Source organism: Podarcis cretensis, assembly GCF_951804945.1.
Source record: "Podarcis cretensis genome assembly, chromosome: 13".
Classification (NCBI taxonomy): domain Eukaryota; kingdom Metazoa; phylum Chordata; class Lepidosauria; order Squamata; family Lacertidae; genus Podarcis; species Podarcis cretensis.
In genome coordinates, this window is record NC_137182.1 from 56,932,377 (window position 1) to 56,954,945 (window position 22,569).

General features: G+C 54.7%; 2 protein-coding genes across 8 annotated transcripts in view; both read left to right on the forward strand.

Moving 5' to 3' along the window:
* ACHE (acetylcholinesterase (Yt blood group)) overlaps positions 1 to 13,412 on the forward strand; it is a 31,786-nt gene extending 18,374 nt beyond the window's left edge. For 3 of the 6 annotated variants that reach the window (XM_079950450.1, XM_079950448.1, XM_079950451.1), the window contains exons 2-4: positions 4,110 to 5,632; positions 7,489 to 7,655; positions 12,144 to 13,412. In XM_079950450.1, coding sequence (XP_079806576.1) covers positions 4,131 to 5,632; positions 7,489 to 7,655; positions 12,144 to 12,265 — 1,791 coding nt within the window. In that variant the 5' untranslated portion in view covers positions 4,110 to 4,130 and the 3' untranslated portion in view covers positions 12,266 to 13,412. Of the gene's footprint in view, positions 1 to 100; positions 139 to 3,629; positions 3,736 to 4,109; positions 5,633 to 7,488; positions 7,656 to 8,109; positions 8,253 to 12,143 lie in introns of those variants that run through there. The other 3 variants (XM_079950447.1, XM_079950449.1, XM_079950446.1) reach the window with 3 other exon arrangements.
* Positions 11,817 to 21,363, forward strand: LOC307201345 (uncharacterized protein). Of its 2 annotated transcripts, XM_079950453.1 has the most exons (8): positions 11,817 to 11,820; positions 19,561 to 19,651; positions 19,748 to 19,826; positions 19,940 to 19,992; positions 20,081 to 20,135; positions 20,237 to 20,286; positions 20,425 to 20,483; positions 20,669 to 21,363. In XM_079950453.1, exons 2-8 carry the CDS (start codon positions 19,566 to 19,568, stop codon positions 20,740 to 20,742), a joined length of 456 nt encoding a protein of 151 aa, XP_079806579.1. In that variant the 5' UTR covers positions 11,817 to 11,820; positions 19,561 to 19,565; the 3' UTR covers positions 20,743 to 21,363. The 2 variants fall into 2 exon arrangements, with proteins under 2 accessions (XP_079806579.1, XP_079806578.1); XM_079950452.1 differs by lacking the exon at positions 11,817 to 11,820 and having other exon boundaries at positions 19,468 to 19,651.
* Positions 21,364 to 22,569: the final 1,206 nt, after the last annotated feature.

Genomic DNA, 22,569 nt, shown 5'->3' on the forward strand with positions numbered 1-22,569 from the left:
TCTTCCAGTACACTCGAATTAGTTCGCCTTTTTCTGCAAGTGATGTGTAAAAATTTTTGGAGACACTGTTGATGGAATCTTTTGAGAAGCTGGAGGTGGCATTTATAAGTGGTCCATGTTTCACAAGCATACAGTAATGTTGGTAGTGCAATAGCTTTGTAAACAAGCATTTTGGTTTCTCTGCGAATGTCCTGGTCCTCAATCGGAAGAAAGCTGCACTCGCAGAGCTCAAGCAATGCTGGATTTCGGTAGCAATGTTGGCCCTTGTGGAAAGATAACTGCCCACATAGAAGTGATTGACATTTTCCAACGCTGCACAACTGAGTTGGATTTGTGGCGCTGCAGAGGGGTTCTTTTGTTCTTGTTGGTGCAGCACTTTGGTTCTTGGGATGGTGAGTGACAGGCCAAGCTTTTAGTAAGCTTCTGCAAAAATATTTAGGATGGTTTGGAGGTCATCCTCTGAGTGTGCACACACTATGTTGTCATCGCACAGTGAAACTCTGTGACGGAAGTTACAGTAACCTTACTCTGCTTTCAGCCTGCTTTCCATCTGTTCGATATATGATTTCTACCCTGTTGTGGAGTTTCCCTTCAACAAAGTGTAGGATCATGGCAATGAAAATAATGAATAGAGGCGATAACACATCCCTGTTTAATACCCAATTCCACTGTGAATTTTCACTTTGAGAGCCATTGTTATCCATGATTGTTGCTGTCATATTATCATGGAGGAGCCGAATGATGTTCACAAATTTATCTGGGCAGCCAATTTTTAAAAGGACAGTTCACAGGGCAGTATGATTTACAGTCTCAAAGGCCTTAGTCAGGTCAATAAATGCCATATACAGGGGTTGGTTTTGCTCTCTGCATTTTTCTTGAAGCTGTTGAGCAGTGAAAATCATATCCACTGTCCCCCTAGAAGGTTGAAAGCCATTTTGGGATTCAGGAAAGGTGTCCTCAGATATAGTTTGGAGACAGTTTGCTAAGATCCTTGCAATAATTTTGCCATCCATAGAGAATAAAGAGATGCCTCGATAGTTTCCACAATCCGTTCTAAAAACATTTTCTAAAGATTTTGATAATTTTGGCATCCCTAAATCTGCTGGGATCTCCTCCCAGATTTTTTCGATGAGCTTGTGAAGTTGTTATGTAAGTTCAGTTCCGCCCACTTTGAAGACTTCAGCAGGAATCCCATCAGGTCCGCTGGCTTTGTTGTTTTTCATTTGGTTAATAGCTGTACACAACTCTCCCAGATTTGAAGATACTGCAGGCTCATCTCTAATTCGTTAAAGCACTTGCTCTCCAGGTAGGCTTGGATGGATCCCACTGCCTGATGGATCCGTGGTCTGACTCTGTACTATGCAGCTGCCTATGAGCAATCCCCTCTCATTCCTGACCCTGGGAGCCTATATAGGGAATATATTTTTGCCGTGATCTGCATCACCTCATGCTTGTTAAGGCAAACAAGAGGGAAGGGATGTTGAAAGGAAGCAGCTGATCAGTAAGCGATCGGAAGAGGGATAAGGGAGGCGAGCGATAAAGGAGGCTGTCTGGGAGGGGGGAGGTAAAAGCCCATGGATCCTCAGGATTTTTGCATTGGGTCACCCCAAATTCACCACCAGATCACATAGCATGTCCATGGCTACAGCCTGCACCAAAAAAAATCACGCACCCACTGTTGCCTGGGGCTGCAATGGTGCAAAAATGTGGTTACAAAGCACAGATCCACATGGATCCTCAGGATTTTTGCATTGGGCTACCCCAAATTCAACATCAGATCACATAACATGTCCATGGCTACAGCCCGCACCAAAAGAAATCATACATCCACTGTTTCGTTCAGAATATTTTTTTTCTTGTTTTCCTCCTCTAAAAACTGGGTGCGTCTTATGGAGCGAAAAATACGGGTACATTGAATTGCATTTGCCATCTTGCCCCCCATTATCTGAGAGGTCCTTAAGCAAACTTGGCACCTTCGCTCTCTATGTGGCTTATGAGCAAACGCCCAAGGGAGGATTTTAAGCAGAGAGTTGGTTGGCCATCTGTTAAGGTTAGTGAAGATTCCTGCCTCGCAGGGGACTGAACTAGATGATTGCTGGGGGTCTCTCCCAACCCTACAATTCTGCAGTTCTATGATTCATCCCAATATCAAATCCCGGGGGACTCCACGCTCTGTGGAGAAATGCCCTATTTATTCCTATTTTCTGCTTCCTGTTTCTTAGCCAGTCACTGATCCGTAGCAGGCCTCTCCTCTCCTCCCACGACTGCTAACCTTTCTCAGCAGCCTTTGGAGAGGCACTTAAGCAAAGAAAGCTTTCTGAATGTCTAAATACACAAAGGCTTGAGGGTGTCAACAGAGGACTCTGAAACGCTAGCGAGGGGGGGGGACTCCCCAGGCCAGAAACCTATTACATTCACAAGAACAGGGTGGGACCACAAATGCACAAGTCTTGGGTGTCAGAGGCCACTCACCCAGGCATGTGCCACCCCCCCTCTGTGGCTTCAGCGCCCTCACCCACCCTGGGTGGCACTGAGGGTCTGGATTCCTTCCTCCACCCCCTGGAAAGACCTTGAGTCAAACCCCCACCCTCCCAGGAGACTGGTAGGGGGCTGAAGGAGGGGAAGGGGGCCTCTCAGATGGGGGGCACTGAAGCACCTGAGAGTGAGGGCTTTTGGCTTCTCTTAGGGCAAAAGCAAGTCTTTTGACTCCCACATTGGCATAACCTCCAAGTGTCCCGGTTTCTGATTCGATCCCAGAATGTCTCACTTTTCCTGCTTATTTTTGGAGAATTATTAAAAATGGTGTTGGTGCAAAAGTCCTGTTTGAACTGACAATAAAATCCCTGCACCAAATGAAGGAAATAGTGAAGCTGGCATGTGAAACCCTTCCTATGGTTTGAAGGAAAAAGTCACCAATCTACTTTAAATTCTTTAATTGCAAGGCTTCCACAGCCAGCCATTTCTTAGGAAACATGTGGAGTGTTCATTCCTTTATTGTAAATGGAGCCTTACACTGTCTACTCAGAAGTACCGGGTAAGTCCCACTGTATTCAGTGAAGCTTACTCCCAGGTAACTGGGTCCAGACTGGGCCGCCTTTCACTGCAATCCTAAGCATTTTTACTCAGATGTAAGTCCCACTGAGTTAAATAGGATTCATTCTCTGGTATGTTATCAATCGTGGGATGGGGGTGGCGCTGTGGGTCAAACCACTGAGCCTCTTGGGCTTGCCGATTGGAAGGTCGGGGGTTTGAATCCCAGTGACGGGGTGAGCTCCCATTGCTCGGTCCCTGCTGCTGCCAACCTGGCAGTTCGAAAGCACGTTAAAGTGCAAGTAAATAAATAGGTACCGCTCCGGCGGGAAGGTAAACAGTGTTTCCGTACACTGCTTTGGTTTGCCAGAAGCGGCTTAGTCCTGCTGGCCACATGACCCGGAAGCTGTACGCCGGCTCCCTCGGCCAATAAAGCGAGATGAGCGCCGCAACCCCAGAGTCGTCCGCGACTGGACCTAATGGTCAGGGGTCCCTTTGCCTTTACCTTTTATTTTATCGATCATTCTCATGTTTCCATTGTTGTTGTTGTTGTTGCTGCTGCTGCTGCTGTTGTTGCATCCTGTCTATTTCCCTAACAGGGACTCAAGGCAGCTTACTGCTGAAATTTTATTTCATTCCATTTATCTGTGGAAGGTCTTGTATTTGATCCCTTCACACATTTGTTCTTTACAACAATCCTGCGAGGTAGGAAACATGCAACATGCAGCTGTCGCCTGTGAGGATCAAACCTGCAACCTTGGCATTATCAACGCCACGCTCTAACCAACTGAGCTATCCACACAGTTGAGGGGCACAGCTGAGTGTCAGGCTCCCTACTGAGCTGGAGTCTCTGGGCCCGCTCCTCGCCCTTCTCCTCCAGCCCCTCAATCGGAGGCAGAGAAGGAACACCTGCTATTCTCCCCGCTTCCTCCCCATGGCCTGGTCTGCGCTGATATCAGCCTGCGCTCCCTTTATCAGACAGCAGAAGACGGGTTGGGCAGGCCGGGCCCTGACTCTGTGGCAACCGCAGGCGCCTAGGCAGAGGTGTCTCTTCTAACCCTCTCCCCTTTCTCCCACAGGTGCCCCCCAGGCAGGCTGGCATGATGCCCGCCTCGCGGCTGCAGCCCCTCGTCCCCCTCCTCCTGGCCTTCCTCGTCGGCTTGGCCCAGGCGGATGAGCTGCTGGTGGCCACCCAGACCGGGCGGGTGCGTGGCGTCCGTGTGAGGGTGCTGGATGGCCAGGTCTCGGCCTTCCTGGGCATTCCCTTTGCAGAGCCCCCCGTGGGCCCACGCCGCTTCCTGCGCCCGGAGCCGGTCAAGCCCTGGAGCCATGAGCTGGACGCCTCGTCCTACCAGCACGCCTGCTACCAGGTGGTGGACAACACTTACCCTGGCTTCCACGGGACGGAGATGTGGAACCCCAACCACAACATGAGTGAGGACTGCCTCTACCTCAACGTCTGGGTGCCCTCTCCCCGCCCCAAAAACGCCACCGTCCTGGTCTGGATCTACGGAGGCGGCTTCTACAGCGGCTCGTCCTCGCTGGACGTCTACGACGGGCGCTTCCTCACCTACACTCAGAACGTGGTCCTGGTCTCCATCACTTACCGGGTGGGCGCCATCGGCTTCCTGGCCCTGCTAGGCAGCCAGGAGGCCCCGGGCAACATGGGCTTGCTGGACCAGCGCCTGGCGCTGCAGTGGGTCCAAAGCAACATCCAGTTCTTCGGGGGCAACCCCAAGGCTGTCACCATCTTTGGGGAGAGCGCCGGCGGTGCCTCGGTCAGCATGCACCTCCTCTCGGCCCAGAGCCGGCCCCTCTTCCAACGGGCCATCCTGCAAAGCGGGACAGCCAATGCTCCGTGGGCCACCATCACCCCGGCAGAGAGCCGCCGCCGTGCCACGCTGCTGGGCAAGCGGCTGGGCTGCCACTTCACCAACGACTCTGAGCTGGTGAGCTGCCTGCGCACGAAGCACCCGCAGGAGCTGGTGGACGAGGAGTGGTCGGTGCTGCCCTACAAGAGCATCTTCCGCTTCTCCTTCGTGCCCGTCATCGACGGGGACTTCTTCCCGGACACCCCCGAGGCCATGCTCAGCACGGGCAACTTCAAGGAGACGCAGGTGCTGCTGGGCGTGGTGAAGGACGAGGGCACCTACTTCCTCATCTACGGGGCGCCCGGCTTCAGCAAGGACAACGAGAGCCTCATCAGCCGAGAGGACTTCCTAGACGGCGTGCGCATCGGGGTGCCACACGCCAACGACATCGCCGCCGAGGCCGTGGTGCTGCAGTACACCGACTGGGAGGACGAGGACAACCGCGAGAAGAACCGGGAGGCCATGGATGACATCGTGGGCGACCACAACGTCATCTGCCCCGCCATGCACTTTGCCCGCCGCTACGCCGAGCACGGCAACAAGGTCTACGCCTACTTCTTCGACCACCGCGCCTCCAACCTCATGTGGCCGCTCTGGATGGGCGTCCCGCACGGCTACGAGATCGAGTTCGTCTTCGGGCTGCCGCTCAACGACAGCCTCAACTACACCCCCGAGGAGAAGGAGCTCAGCCGCAGGATGATGCGCTACTGGGTCAACTTTGCCCGCACAGGGTAACGAGGCTGGCGGAAGGGGCAGGTGGGGGCCGAGAAGGGAGGAGGCTGCCCTCCAAGGGAGGGAGGAAAGGGGGCAAAGTTCCTCCCCACTCGGGGGTGTCGGGATGCAGGGGAGGGCCTTCTCTGTGGCGGCCCCTGAGAGGTACACCTGGCCCCTTCATTGCACAGCTTCTGGAGGATGCTGCAGACGCACCTCTTTGCCCTGCCTTTTGGCACTTGAGGTGCATGTTTTTAGGCCCCACCTTATTTTATAGTTGCTTTCTTGAACTGTTTTTAATCTTGTGTTTTAATGCTGAAATCTGCCCTGCGACCAGGGCAGGTATTTAATTAATTAATTAATTAATTAATTAATTAAATGTTTGAAGAAGCTGCCAGTGGGGTCGCAAACAGGGCCTTGGGCACAGGTCAATTGGGAAAACGAATTTCGGAAGATTCTCAGGATTCAGGTTTATTTGCAGGACTTGATTAGATTTATTTATATCCCCCGCGCACACAACTAGAAAGATGAGAAATGTTCCTGGTTGTGGATGGTGTTTGATTATCTGGCTGGTTTTAAGTGAGAATTCCTGATTGGGGCAATCAGGAATTAGCAATATTTCCTTAGTTTTGCTTTATATGTAGCAACCAGTCTATTCTGTCCCTCAATATAGATATTCAAATTTCAAAATGTTGACCCTTGACCATGATAAGAAAAACCTGGGTTTGAATTTTAAAATATACAGACCCAGCTCAGGTATGTCTTGAGTCTGTGTGAGTTTGTCTGGGCAAATAGCAGGAAGAGAAGGGATTAATAAAAATCAGTCTCTGAGCGGCAAGGGACTCCAGCCACTTCCCTGGGGCTCAGTTTCCTTGGAATAGGGACAGCAGAGACTGTGGTGTCTTCAGTATATATGGTTTTACTTACACGTACATGCAGCCTGAGTGTATGATGGAGGGGCTCACAGTATTAAGACCTCAACGGATCTTGCTTCTCGGTTAGTCGCAGCTCTGCATTCTGCACAGAGCAAGCAGGTCTCTGTGTCTCCAGCTCCTGGGCTGCTTCCAGCTCAGCTCACACACCTTCTCTGGCTCCTTCTAGGTGAGGGGACTAGAGGAAAGGCCCACCCACCAGCCTGGAGGGCCCCCTCACTTAGTTGCAGCTCTTGCAACCTAGCAGGCTCTTTTGGGATGTTGAGGAGGACATTTGAGTGGCCAGCTGAGGTCATTGTCCTACAAAGAAACTTGTCTGACCATTTCAGCAACAGAATCTGCCATGAAATTCTAACCCAAGGCTTGGAAGGGACTCCAGGCATCATCCAGACTGGCACCCACCCCCCCACCCCCATTATACCTCAAACCCACAGCAGGGAAAAGGACGAAAGCCAGCACTTAAAGGAACAATGAAGCACGGAGCCAGAATACTGGGCCAGTCCTGGCCCTGTACTACTGTGGTTGTTGTTGTTTTGTATACAGTGGACACTCGGGTTGTGAACATGATCCCTGCAGGATGCACGTTCGCAACCCACAGCATTTGCAACCCGTGTCTGCGCATGCGGAAAGCGCAATTTAGCACTTCTGCACATGCACGGCCGCCGAAACCCGGAAGTAACCCATTCCAGTACTTCCAGGTTTCGGCGGTCCGCAACCCAAAACAAAACCAACCTGAAGCAGCTGTAACCCAAGGTATGACTGTACCGCCCTCCATCCTTGGATCTCAGGGCAGTTAACTGCATAAAAATACAAGATAAAAACACCCAAAATGGAGCATCTGCTGCTAGGTTGACCCAAGCACAGAAGCCGGTGCAAGAATTCTGGGGGGGCTGGTCCAGAAACTGACCTCTCACTCTCACTCTCCCCCCACCCTCCCCACGCAGGAACCCCACGGACCCCTCGGACAAGGAGGAGTCCTGGCCCGTCTACAACCTGTCTGATCAGCAGTACGTCAAGCTCAACACGCAGCCGCTCAGCACCGACCGCAGCCTCCGGGCCCAGATCTGCGCCTTCTGGAACCACTTCCTCCCCAAGCTCCTCAACGTGACCGGTGGGTCAGGGCCCCTGGCGGGGGGGGGGCTGCTGAGAGTGGGCAGGGACATGGGGGGGGGGGAGAAACAGGAAAAACACAACCCAGCCCAGGAATTGGGCCGCTCCATCGAAACAGATGCAGAAAATCCAGCCCCCTCCCCAGGTCTTCTTCAGCCGGCCCCTTGACTGCCCCCCACCCGCCAAGTCTCCCCAAATCCGATCTTTTACTTCCCACCCCTTTCCACCAAGAATAACCTTCTTCTCCAGCCTCCTCTCTATCTCTCTCTCTGTCTTGACCAAACTGACCTCTCACTACCACAGCAGAAGGTGATGCGTTTGTGGGCAGCCCGTGGCTGCCTCCTCCCTCCCTGCCGCCACAACAGTCCAATGAGTGTCGAGACGGGCCTTGCACCCCACACCTCTCTCTCCCCTTTGCCCAGGGGTTTAACTCCTCATTCTCTTCTCCCTTGTAGAGTCTTCCAGGCATTGTGCTGAGTCCAGCTGGGGGCCCGGGGGGCCCTCCGCCCCACTGGTGGTCCTCTTCCTCCTCCTCCTCTTCCCCCCATGGCACCTCCTGTCCTGAGCGCCCCACGGATCACACTGAGAAAAAGAGCAGGTGGAAGCCGCTGCTGCCTGCCGCAGACTGGCAGAGGGCTGGGCCTTGGCGGAGGGGGGCTCAGTCCAGCTGCTGCCGCTGCTGCCGCTGCTGCTATGCATGGACCGGGAGGTCAAGAGGGGCCTATGCCCAGGGGCGCCGTGGGAGCAAAAGGGCAGAGGGGTGGGCAGGAGGCAGAGACTCACTGGGCACGCAGCCCCACAGGAGCCCGCAGGCAGCAAAGGCAGGCTGCCCTTTGGCACTGCAGCGGATTGACTTTGGGAGACAAAGACCCGTGAGTGATCCAGCATGGATTTTGAGGCGTGCTGCAAACCGGAATGAGCCATCTAGGCAACTGAGCCCCGCAGTTCTTCCGTGACAATCCTGCTTGTCTCGGAACCAGCATCTGGACCCCTGAGAGCCCAGCAGTGCTTCCCCTTTGGGCTTGGGGAGAACAGTTGGATTTCGGGAACGCAAATTCAGATTTTGGCAACTGAGTGGAGGGTTTCCACCCAGTTGCAGCAGGATAGAGTGGAGGGTGTCTCTGGTTTTAAGGGCAAAGCAGATAGAGTGGGAGACACTGAGCCCCTTCTCACCTTTTCCCAGTCCCCACCCCCTTGGGAAAAGCTTGGGGCGGGGGAAAGAGGCAGGGAGGTGAGCCGTTGTGTGAGGGAGCTCAGCACCCAGGCGCCCCAATCCAGACCTCCCACCCACCTTGCAGCAAATGTCTGGTTCAGGCAGTGTCAGGATGAGTCAGGGTCTCTGCGTGTGTCTGTATAGCTCGTTTTCAATGGTTTTATGATTCTGCTCCTGTCTGGTGTTTGGTTGTTCTCGTTTCATGTTCACATGCTTGAAACTTTCTGGATTGTGTCTTCCTGAGGTCCCTGTTTGGGGGAATTGAAATAAGAATCAATAATTTCAAGCACACGCGGACTTTGGTGCTCTGCAATTTGGGGGGAGACGAGGCACGCAGCAAGTGGCAGATCCTCTCTTTCCATCTGCTCTCCAACTCATGACCGGCGGGAGGGGGGAGGAAACAGAGGTGGGGGATTTGGGGCTGGGGGTGATGAGGCGGGTGCATGGGGGGTGCATAATGTGTCTGCAAAGCGGGGGTTCAGGGAGGGCCTTTTCGGGTGAAGGGAGAGGCTGCAGGAGGAAGCATGCTCCATGTTCTGCTGGACTTATAGGCACACAGATATTGGGGGGGCTTCATTCCATGGTGGGTGACCCCTTTCTCAGCCTGGATGTGGCCCCAGACCCCTTTTCACAGGGGCTTCTTGGGGGCCACCAAAATGCCAATTGCAGAGATGGCTGCAGCTTTGGTTGTGGGGAGTGTATTAGATGTGAAGTTTGGGTTACAGATAGGTAGCCGTGTTGGTCTGCCATAGTCAAAACAAAATAAAAAATTTTTCTTCCAGTAGCACCTTAAAGACCAACTAGGTTAGTACTTGGTATGAGCTTTCGTGTGCATGCACACTTCTTCAGTTACCACACTTCTTCTGAAGAAGTGTGCATGCACACGAAAGCTCATACCAAGTACTAACCTAGTTGGTCTTTAAGGTGCTACTGGAAGAAAATGTTTTTATTTTGTGAAGTTTGGGGTCACCCTTTGTTTAGCCAAGGAGTCAGGGCTGTAAGATGGGGTTCGGAGGCAAGGCACATAGATAGATAGATAGATAGATAGATAGATAGATAGATAGATACCGTACATTCTGGTGTATAAGACAACTTTTTAACCCAGGAAAAACTTCTCCAAAGTTGGGGGTCGTCTTATACGGTGGGTATGGTTGTGGCGACGCAGAGCCACCTGTTGGGAGGGAGGAGAGGGAGCCGGTGAGCGCAGACCGCTGCTTTGCTGGATGCCAATCGGGGCTCGCTCACCGCCTCGGGCTGCTGCTGCTGCGACAACAGAGGCAGCAGAAGCGGAGGGGTGCGCGCTCTGCCCCTGGCGGCGCTTGGCGGGCTTTAGGTTGGGGGGCTCCGGCCTGTGCCTGCTCCTCGCCTCGCCTTGCCAAGGGTCTGGCAGCTCTGGGCCCGTCTCCCTCGCTCCAAGGAGTGGCGAGCAAAGCGGCGTCCAGAGCCAGAGCTCGGGGCCCATGCTGTCTGTGGTCTGCGGCAGGGCTCAAGGGCGCACGGCTTTTCTTGGTGCACGGACTCACCACCTCGTCCCAAACCACAAACATGACAAGAGGGACACGGAGTGCGCGGGTAGCCCGCTGGGGGCGCTACCAGCCCCGGCGTCGTGTGGGGTGGCGGCAGCAGCCGGCCAGTCCCCACCCCTTCCTCTCCGCCCCCACCCCACGAGGAAGACCAGAAACAGGTGGGGGTAGTCTTATACGGCGAGTATATCCCAAACTCTATATTTTAACTGGAAAAGTTGGGGGTCATCTTATATGCCCAGTCGTCTTATACGCTGGAAAATATGGTAGGTAGGTAGAGATAGATAGAGACATGTCCATTCTCCAGCCCAGAAAATAAATGGAGCTGAGTGATGAACCTCCCAGCTCCTGGCCCACAGATCATGCTCTTAACCGCCATGCTGCCGCAGCTGTCTTTAGCTTGCTAATGCTAACCACCTCTTTCTTACCCCTGGGTGTCCTCAGTGCATCTCTGCTTGCCCCCCCCCCCCCAAAGACTCCCCTGCCGGCCCCAGAGCTCTGAGTCAAAATCAAACTGCCCCCCTTCCAGATCCTTCTAGGAAGCCATCCCAAAATGCTTCCCACCTTCATGCACCTCCCAGGCCGGCAGCAGGTGCATGATGGAAGGGAAGCTGCCTCCTGCCAGGGAGAGAGGTGCAGTGGTTAGAGCGCTAGATTATTATTATTATTTATTTTATTTTATTTATTAAATTTGTATACCGCCTCTTCATGGGCTCTCCTTCGTTGGAGGCTTTTAAGCAGCGGTTGGGTAGCCTTCTCTCAGGGATTCTTCAGCTGGGATTCCTGCCTTGCAGTGGGGGGGGGGGCTGGATGACCCTGGAGGGGTTTCTTCCAGCTCTATAATTCCAGGATTCATTGGAGGTTTTTCGGCAGAGCTTGGCTGGCTGGCTGTCCGTCAGGGATTCTTGAGTGGCGGGTCCTGTGTATTGCATTCCTAGCCATGAAGCCCACCAGGGTGACTTTGGGGCAGTTGCTATGTCTCAGGCCAACTTCATTTTTGTGAGGATAGAATTGGGGGTGGGCAGAGTCAGGCAGGCTGCTTTGGAGAAAAGTTAAAAAAGGTGAACTTCGCAGTGAAATCTCTGCTGGAGGAACCCACTTTCCCCTGTCCAATTTGTACACCAAGACTCTGGGTTTCATGGAATTGTCGAGCTGGAAGGGACCCAAAGGGTCATCTAGCCCAACCCCCTGAATAAAGCTATATTCATCACGGGAAATCCGCATTTGAGGGAAAAGGGTCCCTGAGGCAGAGGTGCTGTGAGCCAGGCCACCTCTTCTGTCGCAGCAGGAGAGACACAAATGTCCCCTCCTCTGCAAGGTAGAGAGCGGAGGACGGAGGAAACAGAAGCCAGCATCCCTAAGAGGTATCAGCCTAGTATTGGAGGGAAAGTGATGGCGGGAGGATGAGGTCAGGAGAGAAGCTGGGGGGCTCCAACCCCCCTTGGCCACACAGGGCCCACCCCCCAGTGGAAGCCGAATTTCTCCCTTAAAACTTCCCACAGAGAGAGGGGCAGGCAGCTGACAAGAGAAATGGAAGAACATGTCCCCGTCTGACCCCAGGTGTGGAGTCCGGGGGGTTCTGCAGTGGGGAGGGGGCTTTGGAGCCTGGTGAGTCTGCACCCCCCCCCCGCAAATGCGCTTTGGCCTCTTGGCAGCTCTTCCTGCCGCTTAACTCTATTTCCTTTCTCCTCCTTTCTCTCTCCTTCCCTTCCGCCCTTCTTGCTTTCCCTCCGCGCCTGCCCCCCCCCCCCAGACAACATCGAGGAGGCCGAGCGCCAGTGGAAGCTGGAGTTCCACCTCTGGAGCGCCTACATGATGCACTGGAAGAGCCAGTTCGACCACTACAGCAAACAGGACCGGTGCTCAGAGCTGTGATGCGGAGGGGGGAGACGAGGGAACGGCCCCTCAGCCCCAACTCAGTCAAGCAGCTCAAGGAAAACCCCCATCAGCCCCTCTGGTGACACTCACCCCAACTCTCCCCCCAACCCAAACACCTCCCAGTGCAGCTCCATCCCAGCTGATCTGAGTGTCCCTAATGGACCCCCCCCCATCCAACTTCCCTCTCCCCTGACCTCCCATCCAGCCACTCAAAGCCAAGAGTTGTGCCCATCAACGCAAGCCAACCAATCCAAGCAGCCCCTCCAGCCTCCGGGCGCCCCCATCAATCTATCTGGCCCAGCCTGCCAACACCCCCCACCCCAAATCTCCACCACACCCAGAAACAGGAACCGGGCAGCAAGCTGATCTACTGCTTCCGTACTGGGGTGGGGGACACAGCACCCGGCCTTCCCAAGGATCCCCCGTGGTCCCCGCGGTCACCAGTTCCCAGACCCCCCCCACCACCAACTGGCCCTCCATCGTAGCACCCCAAACTACCCCCTGTGGTTCCTCCCCTTTGCTGTTTGGGACCCTCCCCCCGCCCAACTCCTGACTCTTTGCTGTGATTTGTATATAATGTTTATTTAAAGGGGGGAATGTGATAAATAAATAAATAAATACACACACATATATATAAATATAAATATATATCTATATTTGGACTGTATAGCAACCGGAGCTACAGGCAACACTCCCCGCCCTCCACATGCATCGCCCCCCCCCCAATCATTCACTCTGATTTCCCCACACGTCACGAGGCACCCCAAGGGAATCCACCCCCCAAGCCATCCTCAGAGCCCACCCCAAAATACTTCTTACCGTAGAGCCTTGGCCAGATCCAGGGCCGAGCCCTCACCCCTCAAAGCAACTGCTCTCCCAAATCCAGACACCCCAAAAGCCCATCTGACCCTGTTATCAGCCCCGACCTCTGGACAAGCCCCGTGACTCAAGGGCCCGTTCGGAAACAGAGAGAGAGAGAAAGACCCACTCGCAGACCCCTGGAGAGCTGGGTCCCCTGCCAAGTCAGTTTGCCCCCCCTTCCCTGCCCCCAGCCTCCCACCTCTTCCGCCTGCATGGCCAGCACCTGTGGAACTCCAACCTGTGTGTGAACTCCTGCAAAACCCAATAAAAAGAGTTAACCTGGTGCGGCGTCTGTGTGTGTCTGTGGTGGGCGGGGAGGGCAAGTGGGCCGGAAGCGGGGAGGGGGCGCTGGGTGGGCAGGCAATATGAGGCAGCAATGCTCAGCCAGCGGGAAACCAGCCAAGCTCTGTTCGACTTTGAGAAAGCACTGTTGCGCTCCGAAGGCAAAGGAAGGACTGGACCCTGATTGATACAGTGGACACGAGGCTTGACCAGCAAGACTCTGGGAGGAAGTGCACATCCCACTCCCTGGCCCAGGTCGTTTAACACAGCGTTTGTAAGAACGAATCAGATTTCCTCTGAGCATTTCAAAAAATCCCCATGTGGAGGCAAAGTCAGATCAGAGGAAGCCTCTTAACTACAAAGAACTATTTGCCATTTGAGCATGCATACATGCTCAGGCTAACTAAACAAGAACCAAGGAGGAATGCATTTAGTAAACCCCGGCAGTAATGAACCCATAGGAAAGACAGGCATTTTGCCACCTCCATGTGAACTCTGTTCCGGGCCCTAAGATCTACCTAAAGATTAACAGAAGCTACATCAAAGCTACCTCCCTATTTTTATGTACCCAGGAGGCCTGCTAAGCAACTGGTCTGTGTTAGAATGCTTTACAGGGGACGGCCAGGCATAGAGAAAATGGGGGCAGAGACGCAGAGGCTTGTGGGATCGATCAGAAATCATGCCCATCACCCAAACCCAGTCACAGCGATGCTCTCACCGCGGACACAATGGCTTGCTCATAGCAATCCTGCATGGCCACTACAAAGTACTAGATCATTCTGAGAGATAATGCAGAAAGAGTCGTTGGACAGCAGGGCGGACTCTCTGGGAAGGCGGGGGTCTCTCCTTCCTTGGAAGCCTTTAAGCAGAGGTTGGGGGCCGTCTGTCCCAGGTTCTTGAGCAGGGATTCCTGCATTGCAGGGGGCTGGGCTGGATGACCTTTGGGGGATCCCTCCCAACTCTACAAATCTATGATTCTATGGGCATGTGAAGAGGCACCCAGCGGGTTCAGACTAGGGCTGGGCATCTCAATATATCGCCAGCTAAACATTGTGATATCCAGTACCAATATATTGTGATGCCTGAAATAAGAAGAAGAGAAGAAGAGTTTTGGATTTGATATCCTGCCTTTCACTCCCTTTAAGGAGTCTCAAAGCGGCTAACATTCTCCTTTCCCTTCCTCCCCAACAAACACTCTGTGAGGTGAGTGGGGCTGAGAGACTTCAGAGAAGTGTGACTAGACCAAGGTCACCCAGCAGCTGCAGGTAGAGGAGCGGAGACGCGAACGCAGTTCCCCAGATTACGAGACTCTTAACCACTACACCACCCAATAAGGATGGGGCTATGTAGAGGCTCAGCACCTCTTTCGCAGAGTGGCTGAGCAGACAGCTTGCAGTATTCCATGGGGTTCATACCTTGCCTTTCAATATACCTTTCGCCTCTGGGAAGCCCGCAAGAAGAACTCCACTCCCTCCAAAAAAGTCCTCTCCTGTGGCTCCTACACAGAAGTAAGTTGCTGCCTTGTAGGAACATAAGAAGAGCCTGCTGGATCAGGCCGAGAGCCCACCAAGTCCAGCATCCTGTTCTCACAGCGGCCAACCAGAAACTTACAAGCAGGATCCGAGTTCAAGAGTAACCCTCTTCCCTCCTGTGGTCTCCAGCAGCTGGGATCCAGAGGCTCACAAATTCTGGCCAGCTTTTCATGGGTAGTATCCATCGATCGCTCTCTCCTACCCTCGAATTTGCCTGATCCTCTTCTAAAGCCAAGTTGCTGGCCTTCCCTGCCTCCTGCGGCGGCAGGGAGTTCCACAGTTTCTGCTCTGCCTCTGCACTTGGAAGGCCCTCAGAGCAGCCTATTCCCAACCTGGCGCCCTCCACTTTCAGACTACAACTCCCATCAGCCCCAGCCAGTAGGGGTCACATGATGGGAGTGATGTAAGAAAAATGAAATAAGTGCACTAGGTACAAATAAGTCCATTTAGCAAACATCCAGAATCAGAGAACCCAGAAAACAAACCCATAGGAGCTTGCAAAACCCACACCTTAAAACAGGGTCTCTAGTTTTACTTTGACCGATGAGCAAACATTGAAGGTGTGTAAGTCCTTTGATTGGGTTTGAGCTGAAACGGTGATCCCTGTTTTTTTATAACTGCTTTGGCGACCACGAAGGGACTTTCGGTCCACCTGCTTTTGGGGGGCAAGAGATCCTGACAACCCAGCATGCACCTTTTGAGAGGCTGCCCCCTCTCTCCCAGCTGACGCGGGAGGAACGCGGATAAAATGCCATCCCTGCATGACGACCAAGACAGGTGCCTCAGACAAATAAGCACACCAAGTTCCCCACCTGTGGTGGGCACATGTACGAATGCTCCTCAGCGCCTGACTTAACAAAGCAGAAAGAGGGAAAATTCTGACTGCAGCAGGAGAGGCTCAAAGGCAGCCAAAATGCCCACCAGAAAAATCTCAGGACAAACCACAGTGGAATCACAACACCCTTGTTGCAGGAATTTATGTAAAAGGGGGGGGGGGGTTGCCCCTCCAGCAGATTTCATATACACACACACACACCAACTACCAAATTCAACACTCCTGCAAATGTCCCCACAAAACACTTCATCAGTTTTTTCCTATCTCTCTTCAAAAGGGCCTGAGCTGCACATTACCAAATGTAACAATGCACTGATAAATGTATTTACGTCCTGATTTTTAGAAAGTCATATAAAATCGCTCCAGTATTGGATTTGCATCTTTCCAACTTTGTTCTCCAACTTTGTTTTCGAGGTTTTCGAGGTTACCAGCATGAGTCTGACCAAGCTGCGGGGGGCAGTGGAGGACAGGAGTGCCTGGCGTTCTCTGGTCCATGGAGTCACGAAGAGTCGGACACGACTAAACGACTAAACAACAACAACAAACTTTGTTCTGTTCAGGAAAGGAATGGCTACTAAGGGGGGAGCCTGGGATGTGGGCAGCCGTAATCCTGAAACCTGAGATCAGGTACACAGCGGCCTCTTGCAAAAGAGACAATCATTGGCATCCTGGCAAATGGGTGCCAGACAGGTACCCATCCTGTGGACAATAGCAAACCACCCAGGAATGGGTTAGGTTCTTGGTGGGGACAAAGAGGTGTGATTAACTGGGGGGGGGGGGACGGGACCAGGAACTTGTAAATATTTCTTTTGTCTTCCTTGATGGGTTTGAGGTGGAGGTCAAGAGGAGGATGGGGACAATCCTCATGCTCAGGTTTCTGTCACCAGACCCTCCCTATTTGTGATGTGCGCATGATGCATTTTTAGGGGTGTTGTGGGTATCTTTGTAAAACTGATAAAAGTGGGGGCTGCCCTTTGTTCTGGGCTCCTTCCTGCTTCTCCCATGCGGTGGGTGGAAGTCCTGTTGCAACAGTCATTGGAATAAAGACCAGGCCTACTGGCCGCTGTTTTGCTCCTCTATTCCTGGCTGGTGTCTTTGGTAATCCAAGTGAGCCCAAGGATTTTCCTATAACACCCTTGAAGGTGCTGGAGTTTTATGAAAGCAGTATGAGACAGAATTAAACCTGCAGGCACGGGGGAGGAACCCTCTATGGAACCCGGGGTGGGATGCCGAGGGGCAGGGCAAACCGCCCGGTGATGCACGCATGATGTCCGTACAGGCTGCGCATGTGCGGCATCCCGTACGGTCGCCATGCGAGAGGCAGCCTGTATGGATGCCCGGATGGACGGCACACGAGAGCGGCAGCGTGGCATCCGTACAGACTGCACGCACCCTCGATCGCTCTACAGCTGGGGGGGGGAGGCAGGGGCCATCTTGTCACCCCCCAGAGTGGCACCAGGTGACCCACCCCCCACTTCGTACGCCCCTGCCTGCACCCAGGTGACTGCAGGGCAGCTATCCATCAATCAGACTAACATTCAAGCAGTCATACGAAAACCCAACAAGCGTCCGTCCGAATATTATACCCGTTTGTGCTCAGAGATAAAGATTTGGGGAGGACAAGACCCTGAGAAGGCAGACAGTCAGCTGACCCATAAAATTTTCTTTAAAGATCAATCATCCCCTGACACCGAAAAGGTCAGGAGTATGCAGCTAGGCTATGACAGGAAGCTGATCTTTCCAAAGCAATGTCCCTCTTTAACAGCAGAGATATAAGGGGAAAAGAGGAGATTGAGGAGGACGGAGAGGAGGAGGCAGCTGCCGCAGTTCTCACAGCAGGAGGAGGAACGGCAACAGCAGCCTCCGCTGGTCATGGACTTGTCGAAACCAGGAACAGGGGGTGGGCAGTTAAACGACTCCCCCAAAATCCCAAGTCCCCACCACAGCCTCGAACTAAGGCCAGGACAAGGACCATGGACACAGGCACCAGACACACGCCAAAACTCAATGGTTTGCGCCTTCCTTTTCAACACTGCGATGTATCGTCCTTTCAGGATATTTAGCTGCTGACACATCGCGACGTTGAAAAGCTGGTCGCACCCGGCCCTACTCATGAGATAAAGGTAGAGGGACCCCTGACCATTAGGTCCAGTCGTGGCCGACTCTGGGGTTGCGGCGCTCATCTCGCTTTATTGGACGAGGGAGCCGGCGTCCAGCTTCTGGGTCATGTGGCCAGCATGACCAAGCCACTTCTGGCGAACCAGAGCAGCGCACGGAAATGCTGTTTACCTTCCCGCCGGAGCGGTACCTATTTATCTACTTGCACTTTGACGTGCTTTCAAACTGCTAGGTTGGCAGGAGCAGGGACCGAGCAACGGGAGCTCACCCCGTCACGGGGATTCGAATCACCGACCTTCCAATCGGCAAGCCCAAGAGGCTCAGTGGTTTGACCCACAGCGCCACCCGTGTCATGCGATAACTGGGGCCAATTCCATTGGATGTGTCGTTTCTCTCCACATTGGTAACACCCCAATGATGTCTGTTACGGAAAAATTATGGGTGGAGGTTTACTCCACTGCCCAGTTCGTTGGGTTGCCACTCCCCACAGGTCTTGTCAGTAAAAGAAAGAATTTCCAGCAAAGTACAGTGGTACCTTGGTTCTCAAACGCTTTGGCTCTCAAACTCCGAAGTAAGTGTTCTGGTTTTTGAACATTTTCCGGAAGCCAAACATCTGATGCGGCTGTCAGCTATTGTTTCCTGGGCACCTGCACCAATCAGAAGCTGCACCTTGGTTTTTGAACCTTTCAGAAGTCAAATGGACTTCCAGAACAGATTAAGTTTGGCACTTTTGTTTTTGCTATTTATTTTGCTGCTTTTTTTTTTTTAGGCTTTTTAGTTTAATTTGTTTTTGTGACTGTGTGGAACCCAAATTTTGCAACCTTTCCTCCTAGCAGGATTGCTCCATTCCCTCCATATCCTTTGCCATCTGTTTCTGAAGCTTTCCCAACTCTACAGTATCCATTTTATCCTTTTTTTTAAAGTTGTATGCTGCTGTGCCATTATATGTATGGGGCGCTGCTGTTTATAATAATAAATGCAAACAATAAAAAATATATAAAAAGTTAAAGTAAGAAATCAGCTAACCTTTGTGGAGCAACCTCTTGCCTGCCTAGGCTTGTTGGAACAGAAACCTTACCAGCAGGTGTTTGGAAGTGGATACGATCTCCAGTGGCAGGGAGTTCCACAGGGGTGGGCAGATGGCACTAGAGGCTCGCTTTGAGCCAAGGGCGCCCGACAGCTCTGCTTGCAAGGGACTCCAGGGTCACCTAGCCCTTCCAGGATGCCTCCCGAGGGGGTCTCGCAGGCTTGGGGGTCCCACGCTGGGGGGGGGGCTCCGCAACACTTCTCTTTGCCGAGGGCCCTTTCTCCCGCGGGCCAGCAGGGGGCGCCCGAACCCCGCCCTGCCCGCTCCGTGGGGAAGGGGCTCCTCTCCACGTGCAGGTGTGTATGCATGCGCGCGTGTATTCTGGGGCTGGGAAGGAGAAACCCCCCTCCTCCACGTGCGCTTCCTTCCCGCCACCACGGGGGGGGGGAGGAGGGGGCGGAGTCTTCTCGGGGGCGGGGCTCCCAAAGGGGCGGCTCCCCCTCCCGGCCTGCTGAAAGGAAAAGGGGGGGCGGAAGAAGAGGCGGAGCCGCGAGAAGAGCCCCCCCACTTCGCGGCTGGCTGGCTGGCCGCCTCTTCCTCCGGGGGGGGGCTGGGATGCGAGGCGTGGGGCTGGGGGCCCCCATGGAGCGCATGGAAGTGGAGGCCAGCGGGGCGGGGGGGGCCCTGCGGAGGTCCAACAGCGCCCCCCTCCTGCCGGGGTCCTGCGGGTAGGAGAGGGGGCTCCGCGGGGGGGGGGAGCAGGAGGGGGGGTCCCGGCGCAGCCCGGGACGCAGCTCACCCCCCACCCCTTTCCTTCCTTGCAGGACCCCCCCGCGGAAGGAGGAGCCGGCCGGGCCCCCCCGGAGCCGCCGCAGCAGCGTCTGCCTGGACAGCGGGCTGGGGGTGAGCGCCCCCCCATAGCCGCCTTGCAAGAGGGGGGCTCTGCATGTGCCCCCCCCCAAATGAAAGCCCCCGCTTGCAAACGCTCATTGCCCTCTCCCCTTTTCTCTTGCAAGGTCGAGGCCCTGAGCGAGACTCTCCCCAGAGTTTGGGGGGCCTCCAGCAGCAGGTGAGGCTTTTCTTTTAGGGGGTGCAAAATGGGGGGGGGGGGACACCTGGCCCCGCAGCTCCAGCTTCAGCTTGTCCTGCTTTTGCAGGGCGCCCCCCGGCGGCCTCCACGGCAGCAGCCCCGGCCCGGGGACCAGCTATGGGGTGAGTGTGGGGCGCAGAGGAGAGCCGGGGAGGGAGGGGATTCGCAGGGGCAGGGCCCCCCTCATTGTTTCCCTCTCTCTCTCTCTCTCTCTCTCTCCCAGTTTTCCAGCCCCCCCAGTGCTGTGACTCCCCACTCCTGGCATCTCCAGAGGTGGGTCGGAGGGGGGAGGAGAGGATTGCAGGGGGGTGGGATGGATGACCCTGGGGGTCCCTCCTCTGCCACTGCAGGCTTCTCTGTCTAAGTGAGCTGACATGACCTTTGCCCCCCCCATCTGCTCCCCTCTTCCAGGCTCCCCTCCTCCCCAAGCACAAGGACCCCCCCAACGCCGGAAACCCTGAAGAGGAAAGGTAGACAAAGAAAAGGGGGAAACATGGAAGAACATTAGCGTTGCCGGTGGGAGGAGCCACTCTCATTTGTGGGGGGCTCCAAGAGCGTGAGCAAAATGGGGGGGGTACCTGGGAGGGGGCAGTTACGGGGGGGGGCACGATACTGATTCTCTACCCCTCACCCCCATCTCTGCTTCTCGTTGCAGGAGGACTGGACATTGACTCCCCCCCGAAAAAGCTCTTTGTGGCGGGGGTCCCCCTCACGCCCCCAGCCCCATAGCTGACCCCCCCCCCAGGCGACGGCAAAGGGCACTCCAGCTCCATTCCTTGTGTTGGGGGGTTCACATCAGGCTGTGCTCGGAGCTGGTCTTCGTTGGGGGGGGGGAGATACCCTCCAGCAGGAAATAAGGGAGTCCATCTTCTTTAAACTTCCCCCCAACATCCCCACACAAAGTGGGGGGCACCCTTGGAGTTTCTCAGGTGGGGAAGCCCAGGAGTGACTTTGCATTGGGGGGGGGGGCAGAAGTGTTATTCCCTGACTTCACTGGGACAAGGGTGCCCCCCCCCAGCAAGAACTGTGCACCAAGATGGACTGAGAGGGGTCTTTTATCCCACCCCCACCCCCTGGCCTTCCACTACCGAATCATGTACTGTATAAACCGTGGTTTGGGGGGGGGGATTATTTTTCTATTCTATGTATATATATATATATATATAATTTGTACATATCTTCTATAAATATATAATATATATTTTTCTGTTAGGGAATCGGGGAGGGGGGTTGCCCTGGGGGTCGGGGGGGGCATTGCTTGAAACAGGGCATTCCCCCCCCCCTCCTTGCCACTGCTGGTGGATCTGCTGTGCATTTTGCAATTCTGTAATAAAAGGACCTTGAAGCAAGAACCCCACTGGCTCCTTATTGGCTTGGCGTTTTTGGGAGGGGGGGCGAGTTTAAAAATGCCTGCAGGCAGGAAGAATGCGCCCCACAAGGTGGTTTGGAGGGGGCCCCGAATTACAGGAAATGAAAGCCCAGCGGAAGAGGAGGAAGAGGCCCTGCCAGCTGGGGGGGGGGTCATCTCGCAAAACCAACCAAGGCCTGGAAAGGAACACATACAGCTGCCCCCCTCAAAAAAAAAATGCCACTGCTGCCCTAGCAACCAACCAGCTGCCCCCCCCCGCAAAAAAATCATATGCAATTGGTGGGCCCAGATCCACAAGCAAAAGGGGGTTGGACTAGATGTCCCTTGGGGTCCCCACGCTACAATTCCATGAAACGCAGGACCCCCAGCTCCCCTCCAGGGATGACTATTGGGGCTCCCTGCGTTGGAGGAAACGCTCTGCGCGCGCACAGAAGCCCCCCGCTGCCCTTTGACCTTTGCCGCCGGCAGGTTGATTGACACTTCTTCCCGGGATCCTGCTGCCCCTCCCCCGCCCTGGGCAGGCCTGGCTTCTGCAGAGGTCAAAGGGAGGCCGTTGCCCTTTGACCTCTCCTGCTAGGGGCGGCCGAGCAGCTCTTTTTGGGGGGCCGCTCTGAGAGGAAGGTGGGGAGGGGGCTGCTTGCAGGTGGGGAGGGGGGTCAGGGTGCCCCCCAGCCCCTGCCTGGGAGGGGGCACATGCCCTGTGCCAGGGGAGGCCTGCCTGCCTTGCCAAGGCCCCGTTTTGGGCTGGGGGGGGGGCTTTGGCGCTGCCCGGTAAAGCCGGCTGGCGTTTTGCATCGGCAGATTCAACAGCCTCGGTGGCAGGAAAGCGAGAGGCGCACAAGCACACACACACACACACACACACACCAACACACCGGCCTGGCTTGTGGAGAAAAGCACACACACATGGGGGGGGACCTGGGGGGGGCTGCAAGGCCGAAGCCTGGCCCCGTGCCGTGGGGCGCCCTCCGTCCAGGGAGGGGGAGGGAGGGAACCAGAGTGGCCGTTTGAAAAGCTGAGCCGCTGCCAAGCCAGCCTTGCAAGTTGGCACCGTGTCAAAGTCAGCTGGGGACGTTGAAGCTGGCGGGAGACAGAGCCGCTCAAAAGCTATTTTTTCCCCGGGGAGCGCCTGCCCGGATCCGCCCCAAACTCCGCACGCCGCCAGTGGGGCACCAAGGCTCCCCCCT